At 43.1% G+C, this 17720-nt stretch overlaps 1 protein-coding gene and 1 long non-coding RNA gene across 4 annotated transcripts in view; one reads left to right on the top strand and one right to left on the bottom strand.

Annotated features, from left to right (window-relative positions):
- Positions 1 to 222: 222 nt before the first annotated feature.
- Positions 223 to 17720, bottom strand: part of arhgef18b (Rho/Rac guanine nucleotide exchange factor 18b) — a 37155-nt gene continuing 19657 nt past the window's right edge. For both annotated transcript variants that reach the window (XM_088313154.1, XM_088313155.1), the window contains 16 exons: positions 17522 to 17647; positions 17316 to 17433; positions 16966 to 17220; positions 16805 to 16881; positions 16381 to 16559; positions 16229 to 16302; positions 15603 to 15788; positions 15350 to 15496; positions 14925 to 15040; positions 14503 to 14571; positions 14360 to 14407; positions 13662 to 13943; positions 13436 to 13585; positions 6351 to 6693; positions 4832 to 4975; positions 223 to 3958 (listed from right to left, as the gene is read on the bottom strand). In XM_088313154.1, coding sequence (XP_088169280.1) covers positions 3627 to 3958; positions 4832 to 4975; positions 6351 to 6693; positions 13436 to 13585; positions 13662 to 13943; positions 14360 to 14407; positions 14503 to 14571; positions 14925 to 15040; positions 15350 to 15496; positions 15603 to 15788; positions 16229 to 16302; positions 16381 to 16559; positions 16805 to 16881; positions 16966 to 17220; positions 17316 to 17433; positions 17522 to 17647 — 2646 coding nt within the window. In that variant the 3' untranslated portion in view covers positions 223 to 3626. The remainder of the gene's footprint in view (positions 3959 to 4831; positions 4976 to 6350; positions 6694 to 13435; positions 13586 to 13661; positions 13944 to 14359; positions 14408 to 14502; positions 14572 to 14924; positions 15041 to 15349; positions 15497 to 15602; positions 15789 to 16228; positions 16303 to 16380; positions 16560 to 16804; positions 16882 to 16965; positions 17221 to 17315; positions 17434 to 17521; positions 17648 to 17720) is intronic.
- LOC148324354 (uncharacterized) lies at positions 12414 to 17674 on the top strand. 2 transcript variants are annotated; one of them, XR_015846314.1, is made up of 3 exons: positions 12414 to 12614; positions 13475 to 16653; positions 16844 to 17674. It is a non-coding gene; the product is annotated as an uncharacterized LOC148324354 (long non-coding RNA). The 2 variants fall into 2 exon arrangements; XR_015846315.1 differs by having other exon boundaries at positions 12414 to 12598.

The raw sequence follows: 17720 nt of genomic DNA on the forward strand, positions 1-17720 counted from the left end.
GAGCGAGCGCTAAAGGACGGGATTGGTTCAAGCCGAGCACCAAAATCACACTTGAACTTTGTCGTCTGCTGCCCACAGTCTTAAGCGTGACAATCGGGATTATTTTCATGACATCCAAATAATGATGCAGCATGACATGTAGCACAAACGTGTACAAGTTGCACAATTTGCTTGCTTGCATGCATTGTTGGGGAAAAAAAAAAAGACCAACACAATAAAGTGTTTCAGCACATTTTTTTTGTTTTAATACTAAAACCTCGTCTACGGCAGCAGTCAGTGTTCACATGTTTTTCTAAACTCTTGCAGTGACTCAAATAGGAACGATACAAAAACTCTGGTTGTGCACAACTAATGCCATCAGACAGCTGTTGGTAAATACAAACTCACAGTCAAAATCAAAACAAGCCTCATAACAATCGTTCATTTCCCCCTTCAAGTATGCTACTATACAAAGTGACTAGTGTAGAAGTTGGCAGAGGAAATTCACACATTAGAAAGGTCCAACATGAGAAAAAAAAAAAAAAGGACAAAAAGAAATGAGGATTAAACGTTTTTGTTGGTGAGCAACTGTACAGTGATGCGACAGGCGGGCTCCGCAGGTCAAACACAAATTGGAACATTAAAAAGCTTTAAGACTTGTAGCACGACTACAGTGATGTTTTTCTTGCCCCCGTGGAAAAAAAAACAAAAAACTTTTCTATCACCTAAATTCGAGTTAGCATAGCATCAGCGGACTTCTTGTGCAGTTTGGCCTCACAAGTGTCTTTGTATGTTTTCATTGACTGTCATCTGATTAACGTCATTTCCACACAGTTTGTTGTAACGACGATTGAGAAGAATTTTGGGGACCAGCAGCTGACAATGCACAAGAAGCAGGACGTGGCAGTTTCGAAGCTGGGAGTCTTTTATTCCGATAAGAATGAAACTGAATCACCAAATGGAATTAAAAGACTCCATCTGCAGAATTTAAATGGAATTTCATTCGCGTTCATCGAGGTGGTCCTGTTGCCAGCGGCTGCTTTAAAGGGGTTAGTCAAGTCAAAAATGTTCTCTGCGCCCTTTCTCGGGAGAACATCTTGCAAATGTCCAAACGTGACCAAAGCCAGAAAACAGGCGAGTTGTGACGTTGGCAAGATGACCTAAAGCACTGTCATGTCAACAGCTAGTGCAAAATGGCCGCACCCTGAGATGGATTTAAAAAAGAAAAAAAAAAAACGGGTGGATTTTTCCGCTGAGCTCATATTCCACAAATGCAAATATTAACCAGTTTCGACCAGTGGGGACGCATAGAACATATTGCTGTAAAGAAAATGTTTGATTTGACTTTCTCCTTTAAAGAGTAAAGACAATAGCAACTATTCATTGACTAAATAGACGAGTGAACTCCATCTTGATGAATTGTGATCTTTTACATGGCTCACGTCCGATTGCGGCGCATGTAAATAGGCGACCAAACATCTTGGGTCGGAATGACAAAAAAAAAAAGTCTGTGATGACACTCAATGTTCAGTGGCCACGCCCCCTCCAGGTTAAATTCACCTGCAAACGTCATTTTTGCTTCTTCCATGAATTTCACTCAAAAGCCGCTCGCCGCTGTGGAGCAGGAAAAGCGCCAATGATTGTGACTCATCTCATTCATCCAGTTCATTTCATTGTCACAGCATTAAATCGATCCCACAAGTGAACCGTTGTGAACGTTTCGACTCGGCTCGTGCAACATGCTGGTTAGCCAGCTCGATCGATTCAATGCCCCGACAACAATCAACTGTCATGTGACAATCAGGTCATGAATGTTTTTTGGGTACTATTTGTTCCTCACAATATGCACAAATCTGTCTTTTTTTTTTTCTTGTCTAATACGTTGCTTTCTTTTCACTCTCATGAGTCTGTCACTAAAAGTCAACCCGTGGCCGGGTTCTAAAACATTTTGGGCTTCACTGGAAGTTTTGGGAGCCAACATTGAACAGACGCTGCCAGGAGACGTGCGTTAGCCGAACCATCAACAATGCTGATGAGGAACACTTGATAGATGTTGAAATAATAATAATAAAAAAAAAAATCCTGCTTGATCAGCAGTCTTGCACACTCATAAATTTCAGATGATTTCTGTTGGTGCTGATGTAAAACGGCGTTTTGAAGAAAATCACCATTGGAGCACAAATAACAGCTGGGAGAGAAAACGACTTGAGCGAGAGTCGGTGTGAACGTCTCTTTGGTTGAATGAAATAGGCGGCGGATTTTGCTATATCGTCTTAGTGACGCATCACCAGTGAGAAAAAAAAAATGTCGGGCAGTGCACCTTGACTTCAATGCTACACAAACACAAAAGAGATTAAAAACACAACGGAGCAAATGTGGTTTCTGCGACCGTCTATGAACGCCACGTTGAATAAAGTTCGTACCTAAAAGAGTATGTACACAAATTTACACACGTGACAAATATCAGTGAAGATATTTGCGCTTAAGTTAATGACTTCCATAGGATGGACATCTCCATGTTTCTTCAGTCACATTCGAGACTGACGTCAGCTTTCTGACGCAGCATCTGCTAATGACACGTCGTCGGCAACCAATCCCACACAAACAGACTAACACAGAGCCGATACCTTGGGCTTGAAATAAAAGTGTCATGTATCCCGTCAAAGGTACAGATGTGAGCCCATTGTGAGCGCAAAACGACAAGCGGGCCAAGACATGAACATGTGACTCCTTCCCTGCGTGACTACCGCCGCTCGGAGAAGGCGAAGAGCGCAAGTGGGAGGAAGTGAGGAATGTGTTCAAACAGCTTCAAGCTCGTCCGCAGTAATGACCTTCAGGCTTTGTCCTGCGAGTCTCAGCATGACGGAATTACACGACAGCAAAGTATTTTCCTTAAAGTGGCAGGCCTGAAATATCAAATCACTGTCATAGCAATAATATATTACAGTTAGATTATGATTTGATGTCAGAAATAGTTCTTGTTAGACTTCAATTTTAATATGGGCTTTTACCCTTTAAAATTGACTGATGGGTGATTAGTCAAGGCTGTACCGCCCAAGTCTGCTGCAGAATAAACAGTTTAAAAAAAAAAAAAAATATGGATGGCATAGGGAAGGGAAAAAATATTTTCAGGAATTAATTCCAAGTGAGTCAAATTGTGATGTCAAGCATTCCCGGGCTTGTCCGAGCTGGAAAACGGCACCTGACTGCAAATAAAAGTTTCCATGAAAGCATAATTAAGAACAGAAGTGAGTAAATTATCCAGACTACGAGTCTGACAACTGTACAAACCATTAAAAAAAAAAAAAAGGAACCATAAAGGCTCGTTCAAGAGTCAGGAATGGAATAATTACACTGTGCAAACGAACCATTAAGCAGACAGCGTTCCGTCACTTTTCGACTTCCTGCCTCGGCGCACATCAAGTCGGGCCTCGGCGCCTCCCTTCGTCAACGCTTTCAGCACCTGGCAGGCTCGTCTTCAAATCACTGGCTGCCATCTTTGGATCGCTGTGCGTTCATTTGAAGAAGCCCAAGGTTGTCACGCTAGCGGTGCTTTTGTTTGGGTTTAGAAATGAGCTACAAGTCCAAAACAAAAAAAGAAAAAGAAACGACCACCAGGTGGTTGTTTCAAAGAGTCTCAGCAGAGTTTAGAAGAAGATGACGTCTTCCTTGTTGAGGTCTTCAGTGTTGACGTTGTAGGGCGGGGGCGGCGGTGAGAGCTGCATGCTGTGGCTGTGGCCGAGGCCCTGCACGAGCACGTGGGGGTTCGAGCCGAGGCCTTGTGGCTGCACCTGGGCCAGGAACTGGAGCGACGCGCTGCTGTGCGAGTAGGCCGGGATGGCGGGAGCCTGCACGGAAGACTGCAGAGAGGGCTGAGCGGGTGGCACGGGCGGCTTCTGGAAAGTTGCAGGGTGGCTGCCGCTAATAATGCTGGATTGAGAATCTGGTCCGAAAGTGTCCAAAGGACTTTGCTGATGATCTAATGAAGGTTTGATTTGACAAAGGGAACAATTAGACTTGCTTTCGTAGTACTACTAAATGAACAGTGAGTTTATGGCATTTTGTTTTCCATCCGGGCATTATGCAGAGAACTTTTGTCTAACCCGTCTCCCGCCATTAGCAGACGCTAATGCTCTGTGGAGCAGCGAAATAGCCGGCCCACACACAGACCAGAGAGCGTAAAAAGAAGCTGGTTGTGGAGGAAAATCGTGCTTAGCCTCGCTAACTTGGCATGAAGGCGACGTACTCGTTGCAGTACGGCATACGGCCAGCGTATGTTACAAGAGTGTGGAAATATCCGACAAATAAACAAAACTGGTAGCGCGGTCACTTGCAAAATGTGCAAGTCGATCATCAAATACAAGTGAAACACACTTTTTGGTAGCCTGGGAACAATGTTGCATCTTACAACACACTACGAAATGGAAGACAATAAGAGACCAGCCGCCTGCTTGGAGAGAAAAACGTGCAAAGAGCTCCCAGTGAAAACAGCAACTGAGTGGGATTTTTAATCATTCGTTTTTATTTAATTTTCTGGCGGTCCGCCAAACTAGATCTTAACGTGAAACTGGTCCGTGGTGCAGAATATAAATTTTCATCACATTATAGTCTACTACAAAAAAATCTTTAATCATTCATCCCCTGATCCTGATATATCTTTTATCGCGCAGTAATTGCGTTTAAGTGTTCCAATGTGGGTGCGAGGATGCAATAAATCGCTAGGTAGAATGTGACACTGATCGATGTTGACACAGGGAGCGGTTGGGAGAAGAACAAAGATGGGCGGGGTCGGTGACTGTGTTTGTGCAATTCATTCAGCTATGTTTGTTTGTGTGTGTGCGTGTGCGCGTACCTCCGTGATGATGTTGAGAGGGAGGCAGAGGAGATGCAGACAGCGGTGCTTGCTGGTGGGGGCTGATCGAGCGCTTGGCTTTGAGGGCGTTGTCGTCACGTGCCGACAGCTTCAGGGGGAGAATCTGCTTCATGTCCACTGAGGCTGAGGGCGGGACGGGAGAGGACAAGATTTAGAGACTCGTTTCATTGTGAAATTGGATTCTCACACTAAATTGGAGCATTTTAGCGTCTCTCCTTATTTGATAAAACCACGTTGGCCGACCCAATTCGGAGAACGTGATTTTAACCAGCCACTTAATTGATAATGCTCACAGTTTGGTTATTTCTCGTAAGGCGATGGAAGAACTTGATTTTATCTTTTATAACAAAACAACTCATTAAAAAAAAACTACTATGGCTGTACTTGGCTGTACTAAAATGCGTGAAACTGAGGGGCGTATTGGATTATAGGACGAGCTCCGAACGGTCCGGACAGAAAGATGGAATAATAAATAGTGGAACAAATATTAAAAGGGAATTAACGTCAGGTAATTATGCCGAACTTTGTGTTTGTATGAAAAATGAGTACAGAAATATGCATATGAGGTTATTTGGCTTGCTAAGTGATCGTGAAGTTGTTTTAATGAGTTGCCAGATTAAGATGAAAATAGCAACGAAGAAACACTTCAATCTCTCCGATCTCCATTTTGGCTTGAAATCAAAATCCGGCGCTATCCCGACGAATGCAACGTAATTCTCCAAATTGCTTTTCATTTTCTTCCACTTTTGACATTTCTATCCCTACTTTGCACAATCGCTCTATTTGTCCACAGATCAAATCAGTTCTAATTGTTTAATTGCGCTAACAGCAAACATCATGCACAGACGAGACTTCCAGTAATAACGCGTCGGAGCACAGCGCCTGTGTCAAAAGCAAATATGAAAACCTTTTTTGATGTTCTCATTTGTAGCAATTCTGTCAGGACAATTCCAATAACTGAGTCAACGTCATCGCGTTAGATGTCTTTTTCGCCAGCCGAAGGCCTCCGTTTGTCAAAAGCGATTCCAATTGTGAGAAACAATCCTGTCGGAGAGGATGTTTTAACATTCGTAGCAAACTCCAACAACGGAAATAAAAATGTACTTGATTCATACTTAAATGGCTTCTTTCAACAACGAGCATGCAAGTGTACCTAATGCTGTGACTAGTGATCATATAGTATAAAGAGGAGAATTCATTTCATATGGAGAGATGATTGCACATTTTTTTTGTCTCCATGAATCAGGTCCTTTGGATAGCGTACGTGTGCATTTTAGTTGTTCTGGACACTTTTATTACAAAAAGATGAGCGTGTCCCAAAATAAAGCTCCTATTTCACAGACCTTCTTGGAAACTGAAAGTCTGTGAGAACGTTAGCGTCCTTCCAAAGAGTCTGGCTGACATAAGCGGGTTCCCGCGGCAAATTTCTTATCAGGAGATGTCCTGTGGCTCACCTTGCCACATGCTGATTGCGTCAAAATGACGCTTGGCTGCTTACCAGAGCTGTCGGTGCGCTGCGAGGCCTTTCCGCTCTTCACTCCCTTGCCTTTGCCGCTGCTGAGGGCGGCCAGCTTGGTGGGAATTTGCTGCTGCACCCCCAGCAATTTGTGCTGCTGGTTGGTGGTGCTGAAGAGGTGCAACGGCACTTCCGTCTTCAGCGGCAGTGTGGAGGAGCTGGCATCTCTTCGTAACGTCACCTCGGGCCGTTCCGGGTAGTCGGCCGGTGCCACCGACATGCTGCCACGCGCTAGGGCCTTTGGGGGCAGCGGGGTGTCAGTAGAACTGCTGAGGCCAGAGGATAAGAGGAGATCCCCATTTAGACTGCCTGACATGGGCGCCACCTGCAAGGCAGAGGAGGGCATAGAGGGGTATTCACTTTAGAAACTCTGCTTATTCATTTAACCAAGGGCAACTTTTTTTACAACGCCAAATTTGAACTTTGAATTTGAACGCACCGCAGTTCATCGCTAACTAAAAAAACTAAAACGTACGTACAGCGGCAACTGAGCGTGCTTTTTCATATCATATCTTTTCATATCTTTTGCCTCTTTGTGAAGTAGTTCATTGCGTGCTACTCGGAATCTCAAAAATGTTATCGAGATTATTGTAAACGTGGCCGAAAGTTTGACATCTCAATATGAATACATGTTTGCAGACGACGACAAACAGAGACCACCTGGCCTCATCCAGTTGTTTATGAGACTGGACCATAAAAAAGCTTTCCACCAAAAGAATCCAATAATAAAGTACGTGGACACGGAATGAAAAATGTGATTTCAAACTGAAATCTGGATGAATCGGCAAAAAGTCACAACGCCTTCACAGAAAAGTCAATTGTATAGCTTTACATTTCCATTCATTCTCGATTGCTGCAGAGAGTTTTTAACTAGTTTGTGCAACCTTCGAAACGTGATTTTGTAAGAGACACTAACAGAGACGATCCATTTATTTTCATGGTAAACAAATAATAGTAGCCTTATATCATTTTGACTTCTTTCAGGCATTAAGCAAGGCAAGCTGGGCCAACACTTTGGTCCCTATACTGCATCTGTGGTTAAATTCTGTTAGGAACCAGAAAGCAGACATGACACACGTGTATTGTAAAGCGTCTGCGTGGCTCGGTGCCATCAGAGAAACACAATCTGGAGAGCAGTAGGCGCATTTATGAGCCGCGCAGAGAATCAGAAACACATGCTGCTCTTTCTGCTGAGCGCAAGTTTGCCGCTTGAGCTTTTGATGTGTTCTTAAGACGCTCAAGGACGACACACACAAAAGGGACAATCGGCCAAAATGAGAGAACAGAACAGCCTTCATCGTCCCTGTGTACATAGAGCGGCGTGTATGCCTCATGAGGCTGTTTTAGACACGCAAGGGGCAACATGTAAATGTCGGACGGAACAAACAGAGCATTGTACACTCAACTACAAAAGAGTGTGAAAGATGATCTGCACATGACAACTTTATCGTCTCATCTACATTGAGCAAAAGGTCTGCTCGAACAATACAGATGGCATTCTACCTCCACAGCTATGGCCTCACATGACTTTTTTTTGTTCACAGTTCAAACTATTTCTCCACCATCCATCCATTTTTTTTTAATCAGGTGAGCTAGACCCTATTCCAGCTGAGCAGAGTCGCCTAAAAAAGCCACAGAAGCACAGGCGCAACATGCAAACTCCACTCCGGGAAGGCCGGAGATGTGATTCAAATGCCAAACCTCAGAACAAGACAGGCAGTTTTAAAGTTAGTAACGACAGTAAGCCAGGTCCATAATTACTGGCACATTAACACAATGTTCATATTCTTGGCTCTACGCACCATCACAAAGGGTTTGAAATCAAACAAACAGAATGTGCTTACATTTGAGAGGTTTTACGTTTGAATTTGGTGAACGGTGCAAGAATTACAACTATTTGCAAAGTGCCTCCCACTTTTTCAGGGTTAGACCAAATGTCTAAAAATAAAGTTAGTTAAATGAAAAAAAAAAAGAACGGATATTTGGTTGCTCAGCCATTCTACGACGGAGTGACCTTTCTCCAGGTTACAAGGTCTTGAGTTCATTTCAAATGTGTTATATGCATTTAGAAACTGTCGCTGTCAACTCTTGATATGAGATCCAAAGAGCTGCCACAGTGAGTGAAGCAAGCCATCAATAAAACTAAACAAGGCCATGAGAGAGAAAGCATTGCCAGTTTAGAACATTCCGAAAAAAGAAATAACGTACAGTCGAATTAGAGCCTTCATTGTCATCGTTGCTTTTCAACATTATGTCCATGCTACCGCCATTTAGGTTTTTATCAGCATATTATTCCTCATCACTACTACTGCTACCGCATTTGCTTCCTGAAAACTTTGGTTGAACTGATTTGTATCGCTTCAGGGGCATTTTAGTACGAGCTCTGTTTATTTGTTTCATATTCTTAAGCAATATTGGTCCTGTTCTTTTCTTTGTTCACTCTTGTGGAAGTCAAGGAAAATTGTTTTGTCAACACCAACATTGCAACACAGTTGTTTTGCCCAATATTCTCCCCATGAAAAGTGATTTGACAACTTTACTGAAATTAAACACCGTATAGAATTTCTAAATTTATCTTTGTGCTGTGATATTAGCAGTAACTGGCAATTTCATTTTACACGGCGCTTGAAGTCCTTTGATGGCATGTTGCATGATATAAAAAAATGTTTCCTGGATGTTCTCATATTTAAAGTTTGGGATGAACCACAGACAAACTTTTATTGGCCTTAAAATGATGAGCGTCAAACTGTCTCCGTATGGAAGTTTCAGTCCCTTTGTTGTGGTTTATGACTTTTGCGTTTCAAGTTCCTTGATCTTTACTGATTCCAGTCAGGGATTTTATTTTTAAAGCAGATCCAGAAAAAAATGAAAATAAATAAATAAATCAGATAATGGGTAAGAGTTTAAATGGGATGAAAAGATGGAAAAGAAAATGAAGCAATTACTGACAATCTCCAAGACTAGGACAGCCTCCTTGTACAGTCAAAAGCACATTAACCAAAGTCGGTTACTAAATACTTGTGACAATATAAATAGTCACTGACTATAGTTGTTAATGTCTAGATATGTAAATGGGATATTTTACTGTAGGCAACAATTCCCAGATATCATCTTTAGTTTCTTGAAAAAGAAGCAGAAAGCCCACGAAGTGGACTGGTACTAAAAGATAAGAGCCAAATAAACGTCAGACTTTTTTAAACGGACCATTTTATAGACCAAATGTGGGTAACGCCAATATGCCGGACGTGAATGCAAACTTAAGATTTTTGTACGCGCTGCAAAGGCCAAATTATGAGCAATGATGTGGAATACATCCTGAGGAGATAGGGAACACTTGGTGAGTCTTTTACAAGCCGAGGAGGGCAAATCCAATAGACTGTGACTGAGTCTGGAGCCCAGCTCCAACAGCTGAGCATGATGGGAAGCCCCGAGGCACACAGAGGCCCTTCAGTGGGAAAAGTCGGCAAAAGTCCCTTGTTCAACCCTGCTCCCTCCTTCTTCTTTGCCTTCATCAGTCTTCCTCCATGAACACTGGCTCGTCTGAGCGCATAGAGCGGCCATTGTTCCCCCTACAAGGTGACTGGCATGGAGCGGCAGAGGCGGCAGGTTTCCAGGGCAGGAAACTGCGCGGAAGCAGGAGAAACATAAACATCCCTGACTGACAGCACACAAACAATTAGCACTGGCGCTCTTCCAGAGGGTTCGGCTAATGACAGGCTTGCGCTAGCTAATTATACAGCGGGCTCCTTCTCATCCTGAAATCCGCCAGGATACTCCCAAATCATACAGAGTCGGCCGATGCTACACAATGGACTCTCTTGAGGAGGGTGAAGGTGGCTAACATGTACTGGGTGATCACAGGTAACATAATCACCTGAGAATGAATTTCCACGGGCCGAGTGGGCGCTGGCTGAGCATATCTGAGAATTAAATGGCCCCTACGATGTAAAATATGCGCAAAACTGAATCGTACTCATGCTTATGTGTGACGTTCCTTAAATGATGCAACCCAACGAGTTAAAAAACAACACAAAAATAGATGTCGGTTTAGAACTAAATCATACAAAACTATCCTCGTTAGCTACAACATTACAACTCACACATTTCAATAAAAGAGTTGTATGAAAATATCTCAATGTAAAATACATCCTTTTTCTTTTCTTTTTTTCTTCTGTATGAAAGGCCAAGACAGAATGAATTATGTGATGCTGTGCAAAAACGTAAACTGTTGAGGCAATATCCTCTCGACTTTTATAAACGGTGCAGGCAGATAAATGCTGGATTTTCTGTTGTAGCTCTGATGCACCAATTTAGCAGAATCTCAGAGTGGAAGAGCCTTCTGTTGTTGTAATTAATATCCTGAGACCCATTTCAAACATTCTGGTTCACTTATTTAGCTACAAGGGAGGAGCAAATGACTAAAACTGCCTCTCGGTATGAGCAAAACAAAACTATCCCTGCCTGGAGTCATTTATCTATTTAAGTGCCTCACTCATTATTAAAAGCATACATTAAAGCAATAAAGAAGCATGATTTTTTTTTTCATTAAACCGAGCAGGTGAGTACATATGTAGCCAACAGCATACTACATTTCTCGAAAATATGAATCAATTCAATCTAACCACACACTGTAAAATTTGGTGTTTCTCATGTGTCTGAGCTGTTGATCGATTTTACGGACAAATGGACAAAATTGTTGCAGAACAGTCACACTGTGGGAAAAGACACAGTGCCTTTGCTTTCCACTAAAGTGCTTGCTCAGAATTTACTCTCCGCACAAACTGCTTCTGGCTGATTGTTGGGGAAAAAAAAAAAAAACAGTCAAAGGTATGTAGGTGGAGCTGCTAATATTACTCATGGGGCTTTTTGAGCCTCCAAGGTATACACACTCAAGTAACATCACACAACAGCCTGGAGACGGCCGGTCACGTGGCCGAGGTTGAAAAAAAAAGCAAAGATACAGATCATTCCCTTGCCTCTGGAATGAGCGTCCATTCAATGTTAGGCAAGCACCCCTCGCTGTCCATCCAAAAGATGCTTTCAGGCCAGGAAAGACAAGAACTCCGTACTAGTAGACGTTACTGGACAGGCCTATCATGGCGCTTATTAATGAATGAATGTTTTTGCAGGGGTGGACAGTGATCATTTTGAAAAGGTTGACCACTATATTTGAAAGTTTTTAAAAAAGGCAAGCAAATCCTTTTCATCAGGCCAACTCTTGCACGTACCCTTCAGTCCTCGAGTTTGTGTTGTCATTTTCCGCTAATTTATATTGCACCAATGGAAAGTGCTTTGTTTCAGCGCCAGCTGTTGTGAACTGCGCTATATAAATAAAGTTGGATTGCATTTCAATCGTACTCGCATATGAGCTGCCATGAAAAGTTCTCAGGCTTTTGCAGCGCAGTAACAGTGATTATTGTGCAATCTACGCATGCTGGGTATGAGCCAATGGAAACGTCTGTATCCAAGGACCAAGGCCTCGCTAATCAAAAGGGCCGACCCTGATTAGATGAGATAACGCATGAAAGAGGTTCCTCTGAAGTCTTCGCATGCTGCGACTTGCTCCATCTTGCCTCACTCCTACACTACATGTTCAACTTCTGAGATACACAAACACGCGCAGAGGCGTGTCCATTTTTTTTATGAGGTCTAATTATAGCGCTACGGTTTGCTGATGACTCCTAATGCTTGGTGGTAGGCATTAAATGGCTGCTGATATCAGGCTGGCCTGGAGCCTGGAACACAAGTCGGGGTCGCAGCCCAAGAAAAGGCTGTTTCATGTGTTTTTGATGAAGTGAGGGTGTGTCAGGAGGAGAGGGGGGGGACAAACCACTTCCAAAATTCCCATTAACGCAGCCAAGAAAGTCCCACGGCACAGCCAACAAAGTACAGTAAACGCTGATCTACGTGTGTACAAAACACACAAACAGGCGGAATGAAAACAAATAGTGCGGGGATGATGTCAGCGGGCACCAAGTGCTGACATGGCCATGTATCGCTCTGGCTTCAGGTCTCATCTTGCAGTATAATCTCACAAACAAACAAATAGCACTTTTGAGTGCATGGCTGTTTCAGTCAAAAGCCAAGGGTTGTAATTAAAAGGTTGCTGACTCATCACAGGTCCATCCAGGACAGCTATCCACTCCTTCTGACGATCACATGCCATGCTTTTGTTGGGAAAAGCTTCTCCAAGTACAAGCCTTCATCGTAATGGGATAAAGAGAGCGATCGTAAGTGATATCCAAAGTAAGGAAACTTTAACATTTAATTACTTGATTCTAGCTGTTGGCACCAGGCATGAAATACAGCCAAGTGGTCAAAGCTTTCCATGAAACTCACAAAGTCGCATGTTGTTGTGCAAGAAGGGAAAGAGGGATGGAAGTGTGGAAATACAGAAATGATGGAAGGAAGAAGAATGGAAAGAGAGCGGCGCTAAGTAGGTAGATTACTGTCTTGGGCTCAAGTAGTTAGAAATGTGTGCATGTGTGCATAGGCACTGATGATGATGTGCTGCGGGGGCAGAAACAACTCTGACAATATCCAGCAGCATTTTCTGAAGTTAGGAGTGGAATTTCCTCTGTATGGTCTAATTGAATAATTTACAATAATTTGAGACAATGAAAAAATCGTAACAGCATGTAAATATTGCCATCAACCTGTTTGTTGTCCAGTGCCTTATTTGCCTTCGTATTTACCATCATTTTAAATGAACACTAGGGGACGCAGTCTTTCCGTTGCAATAGTACGTTTGTGAGCCAGTTAGGTGAGCACCTTAATTCCATTTCATTTGCGATTGTCTAATCCAGCCGTGAGCAGTGGACCAAAGGCTCCAGCTTCATCACAAAATGTACAGTTAACCATATTTGTTTATTTCTGAAACTTGAGATGTTTGACGAGTATGCAATGTGACATTACACCCATTTAAACACTTTGGTATAATTATTGTTTTTCAATGTTTTACTATTGACAGTGTTGGATAAAGGGTTTGTGATTCAGTGTGATTTCATTCCCAAATTCAGTCATGGCTTCCAAGTAAATGCTAACTTTTAACGAAGGCGTGTTCGCACCTCAATGGTTTTCCTCTTGATCTTCTTCTGGTGTTCCAGCCGTTCCTTCTCTTTCTCTACTGCGCGAGTGGACTCTCTGAGCCTCTCCAGGTCCTGTTGGTACGTCTCCCTTTGCCTCTCCAACTCCACCCTCTCTTCTGCCAGCCGCTCCTGTATCCAATTTGTCTCTGGTTAAGGTCCAAGTCACATAACCATTACAACTGTCAGGTAGGTCTGGCCACTCTACCTCCAACCGCCTGCATTCCTCCTCCCTTTGCCGCAGCCTGGCCTCTGTGGCCTCCACTTGTTGGCGATGCTTTCCTCGCTCCTTCTCCCAACGCTGCTGTTCCTGGCGATGCTGAGACTGCAGTTTATGGAAGCTGGCGAGCTCCTCTCTCTGCAGGGCCAGCGTACGCTGCTTCTCCTGCTCCAGGAGCACGTTGCCGCGGTGGCGCCCAGGCAGAGAGGCGCGCTCTGTCAGCGAGACACGCTGCAGCTCAATGTGGCTGTCTTGCTGAGATATGATGGCCTGATCATGCAGACACAAGAAAATCCGTACTTTATGTCCATAAAATGTTCAAAAGAGAAATTATGCAACCATTTGGAGTCTGGAATGTTCTGGACATTACATCCACCTGCACTCAAAAGAGCCTCAACGCAAGGGTCTAAGTTTGCCTTCACAAGATTATAATGACGCATTCAGAAGTATAAAAAGTATTAAACTTTTAAGTATTAAAGTTTCATATAGTCGTTATACTTTGAGGACATGTAGAACTGAACGTCATTACTTGTAAATCATTATCAGAGTCTTTGGATTTCATTTCATTCCACATATGTAGGGCCGGTGTGCATGCACACAACTTCATCAGTAGATATTTGACTTTGTAAAGACAGAGTGCAAATGTAAACAAATCATTCGTGTTTGTGACGGAGGCATCATGTTACCTGCAGACTGTAGAGCCTTTGAGACAGCATCAATACTTTGTCAAAGAACTGGAATGGAAAAAAAGAGAATGCTATTAAAATAAGACATTTACAGTATGTCATTGTTATATAATAACTAACAGATTAAAAGAAGAGGCACAAACCTCTGCCTCAGGGAATGAGTTGGACCAAATCCTGTTCCATCTCGTCGGTGTGCAACAGCTCTCATCAACCTGGGCAACATCAGACAGATCGAACTTTTTCTTTTGTGCTATAACCAAACACTTAAAATTCTTCTGAAAGTCATCTAGTAAAAATGGCCAAGAAATTATTATTTGGAGCACACTGACAAATATGATCTGTTATATACAAATGGTCATTATTTATGAGAACACTTAATGTTTATATGATGTGGGCCATTTAATTGTTTGGCTAATGACGCCTTGTGTGTGTGTCTGTGATGAGCAATACTCTCAATGCCCTTTTGTTTGTTCATCAAGGAAATAAATCATGCTGAGCTGTGTGATTTTTGTTGCGCTTGAAGTCAGAGCATGTGTGACTTTTTTTTTTTGTGCGTCAGACTTACCGCCTGCTCCAGAGTTTGGCTGCCGCCAACATCTTTGAGCTGAGGGTCAGAGCTGGCCCGCTGGCTTCGGTCTCTGTTTCTGGACTCACCAGAAAAGTTCTTCTTCAAATTGCCATCTGGCAGAGGAACATCCAGCCACAGACACAAACAATGACACAAAAATAAGCGTGAGACCAAACAAACCAGAGAACAGATACACTAACAACCGCAAAATGTGCACAGAGACAACAAATGTGTCAAACTAGGATTGTGAGTATCTTGTTTCTTCAATTTGCCATAAATCATTTTAAACAACAAAAGTGTATGTTTTAGGGAGAAAAAAGCATTTTATTAATAATTCATAAGTTATTCCTCGCACAATGTGCACGACAGTACAAGCCATAAGATTGGAGGTTTCCTCGGGACATGAAGTATACTGGACTCACTCTTGGTGAGGATAGTGGGGCTGCTGTCGTAGCCCCCAAAGGTGTCTGCTCTCCTGGGCAGGAGTCCAGAGCTGCTTCCTTCATTTTGCTGTGATGGCACAAGTTCAGCCCTCACTCCAGACTGGAGCAAATTCTGGAGGTTTTCCACTGAATTGACAGAGAGAGCAAGTTTACAAAAAACAACAATTTCACATTCATGGAAAGGAGCTGATACGTGTGTGCATATCATTGACATAATGCCATGTTGTCCCACCCTCAGTGATGGCTCCTTTGAGCAAGGCCTCCCCCTGCTGGAGATCTGAGGCATCACCCCGTAAAAGAAGCTTGGAGCGGGAAGCCGTGTCCTCCAGACCGGCCACAGACTCTGCCATGTCTGCAAAAAGTTGCAGCTTCTCAGAGAGTGCCTGGAAAATCACGGCATCCTTCTGGCTCAGACGTTCTACAGTGGGGAAATGAACATCATTGTGATTAGTGTCCGTTAATGCAAAACATGATTCTCTTATAGCAAAATTGTTCTTTCTGTGAGACAGCTAATCATGACATATTTTACTATATGGTGGTTATCCCCACTCTTGGCAGGGAATATACACCAAGGCTTGCAGTCATGCTCACCCAAAAAGGTTTGTAATTGCCCATAAATACCAAAATTCAATTTCTGAGGGCTCTGGGCCTAACAAAATGAAGCCCATCTCCTCACTTCAAGATAGTTCCCTGATATCTGGATGCCGCAAGATGGTGCCAAAGCACTATTTTGAGATCAGACATGCTATGGCCTCCTGAGCACAAAAACTAGATGTATGACAAAAAATTAATAAAACTAAAATTAAACCCAACTGAGAATATGTAAGGGCTCAACTGTGATTTGCGAGATGTCAGTACCTTGAAATTCTTTGAACCTTGAAGCTCGAGCTTCCTCCTCCTCACTGAAAAGTTTCTCCTCTGTATGAGGACAGCTAACAGTGACAGGACAGAAACCATTAATGACCATACTATGAAAATTCTTTATCTACAGTGTAGTGTATCGCAGCTACCTCTCAACAGCTTGCCGTATTTGTGTCATCCAAGCGTTTCTTTCCTCCTTCGAGGTTGTGTGGATCTCATACATCTCCGGCTCATTGGAGGACGCGCAGATCAGAAACATGGCTCTCTCGGCATGGGCCACCTCCCTGACAATCAACTTCTGAAGAGAGATGACGGATGGCTTGTTATCCTACGGGAAAAAAAGAAGAAAGAATCAGGCGAAACCGATTGACATCTTTGACCTCAATCTCATAGAGGACTTTAACAACGGTCTCAACACAAACGTACGTTCCAAACATGCTTAATTGATTCTGTGAGGGAAATTAAAGGAACAAATTAACCTCACCCATGCTAAAGGGCCACCAAGTGAACGTGAATCTTAATTACGTTTGAACCAGTAATTGACTGACATTAAGTAAACTATTAATTACTCACCACAGCTGCAAATACATATCGCTGATCCTTCTCTTGTAGAAGCAGTAACACGTCAGAAAGGAGAACGGCAAGAATATCTGCGAGGACCAAACAACATGTTTATTTCTTCAAAACGGAGTCGAGTTATAGACATTCTTTCATGGTGCCACAGTCCTTCCTACCTTTGAGTCTGCCAGAGGCAGCTTTCCAGTTGACAGTACCCTCGTGCAGAAGACGTCTTCGACCCTGCGCCAAGTCTTCTCGGCGAAACACTCGGCCATCTTTGATTTTGCCCAATGCCTTTGGCTCCATCTTGTTGTGGATGTCACGAAGGCGACATGTCTTCTCGTGAAGATTAACCAATGAGTCCACTTGAACAATGGTGTCTTTAATCAAGCCGAGTGCACGGTTCAGCTCTGTGTGTTCTTCAGTACCCTCTAAGGGGAAAAACAAAGTTTAAAAATTTATCGCAATGAACACGGTTTTTTTTTCCACAGAAGATTTAATAAGTGCACTATGCATATGACCGGACCTTCAGTGCTGTGCAGGATGCGCTCGACAAGTGCTGGGTACTTTGTAATGCGTTGTGTTACCAGCAGAATGCACTCAGGCACTCCTAACCTTCGCACGATGGACAAGTTGTTGATTTTCTGAGAGGACGAAAGACAACACTCAAACTACAAAGTTGTACAAAGACGAGTTGGTGTAAAAGATCGTAGGCATGCTTGGAGGTCTCACCCGTATGATGCTGTGGAATCTTTTGTTTGTTTGCATTTGTTCTTTGTAATAGCCGACAGCCTCAGTGTGGTGACTGCAGAAATCGCCGTAGCTGTGCTTCATCTTTTCGCCAATGTCACCTGAAAACTGCACGGGTGTATAAGAAATAAAAATGCATAAAAAATAAATTCTCACTTGCTTTTTCATGCATGCCCTCACG

Source organism: Idiotropiscis lumnitzeri, chromosome 13, assembly GCF_059441095.1.
Source record: "Idiotropiscis lumnitzeri isolate Australia: NSW breed Sydney's pygmy pipehorse chromosome 13, RoL_Ilum_1.0, whole genome shotgun sequence".
Classification (NCBI taxonomy): Eukaryota; Metazoa; Chordata; class Actinopteri; order Syngnathiformes; family Syngnathidae; genus Idiotropiscis; species Idiotropiscis lumnitzeri.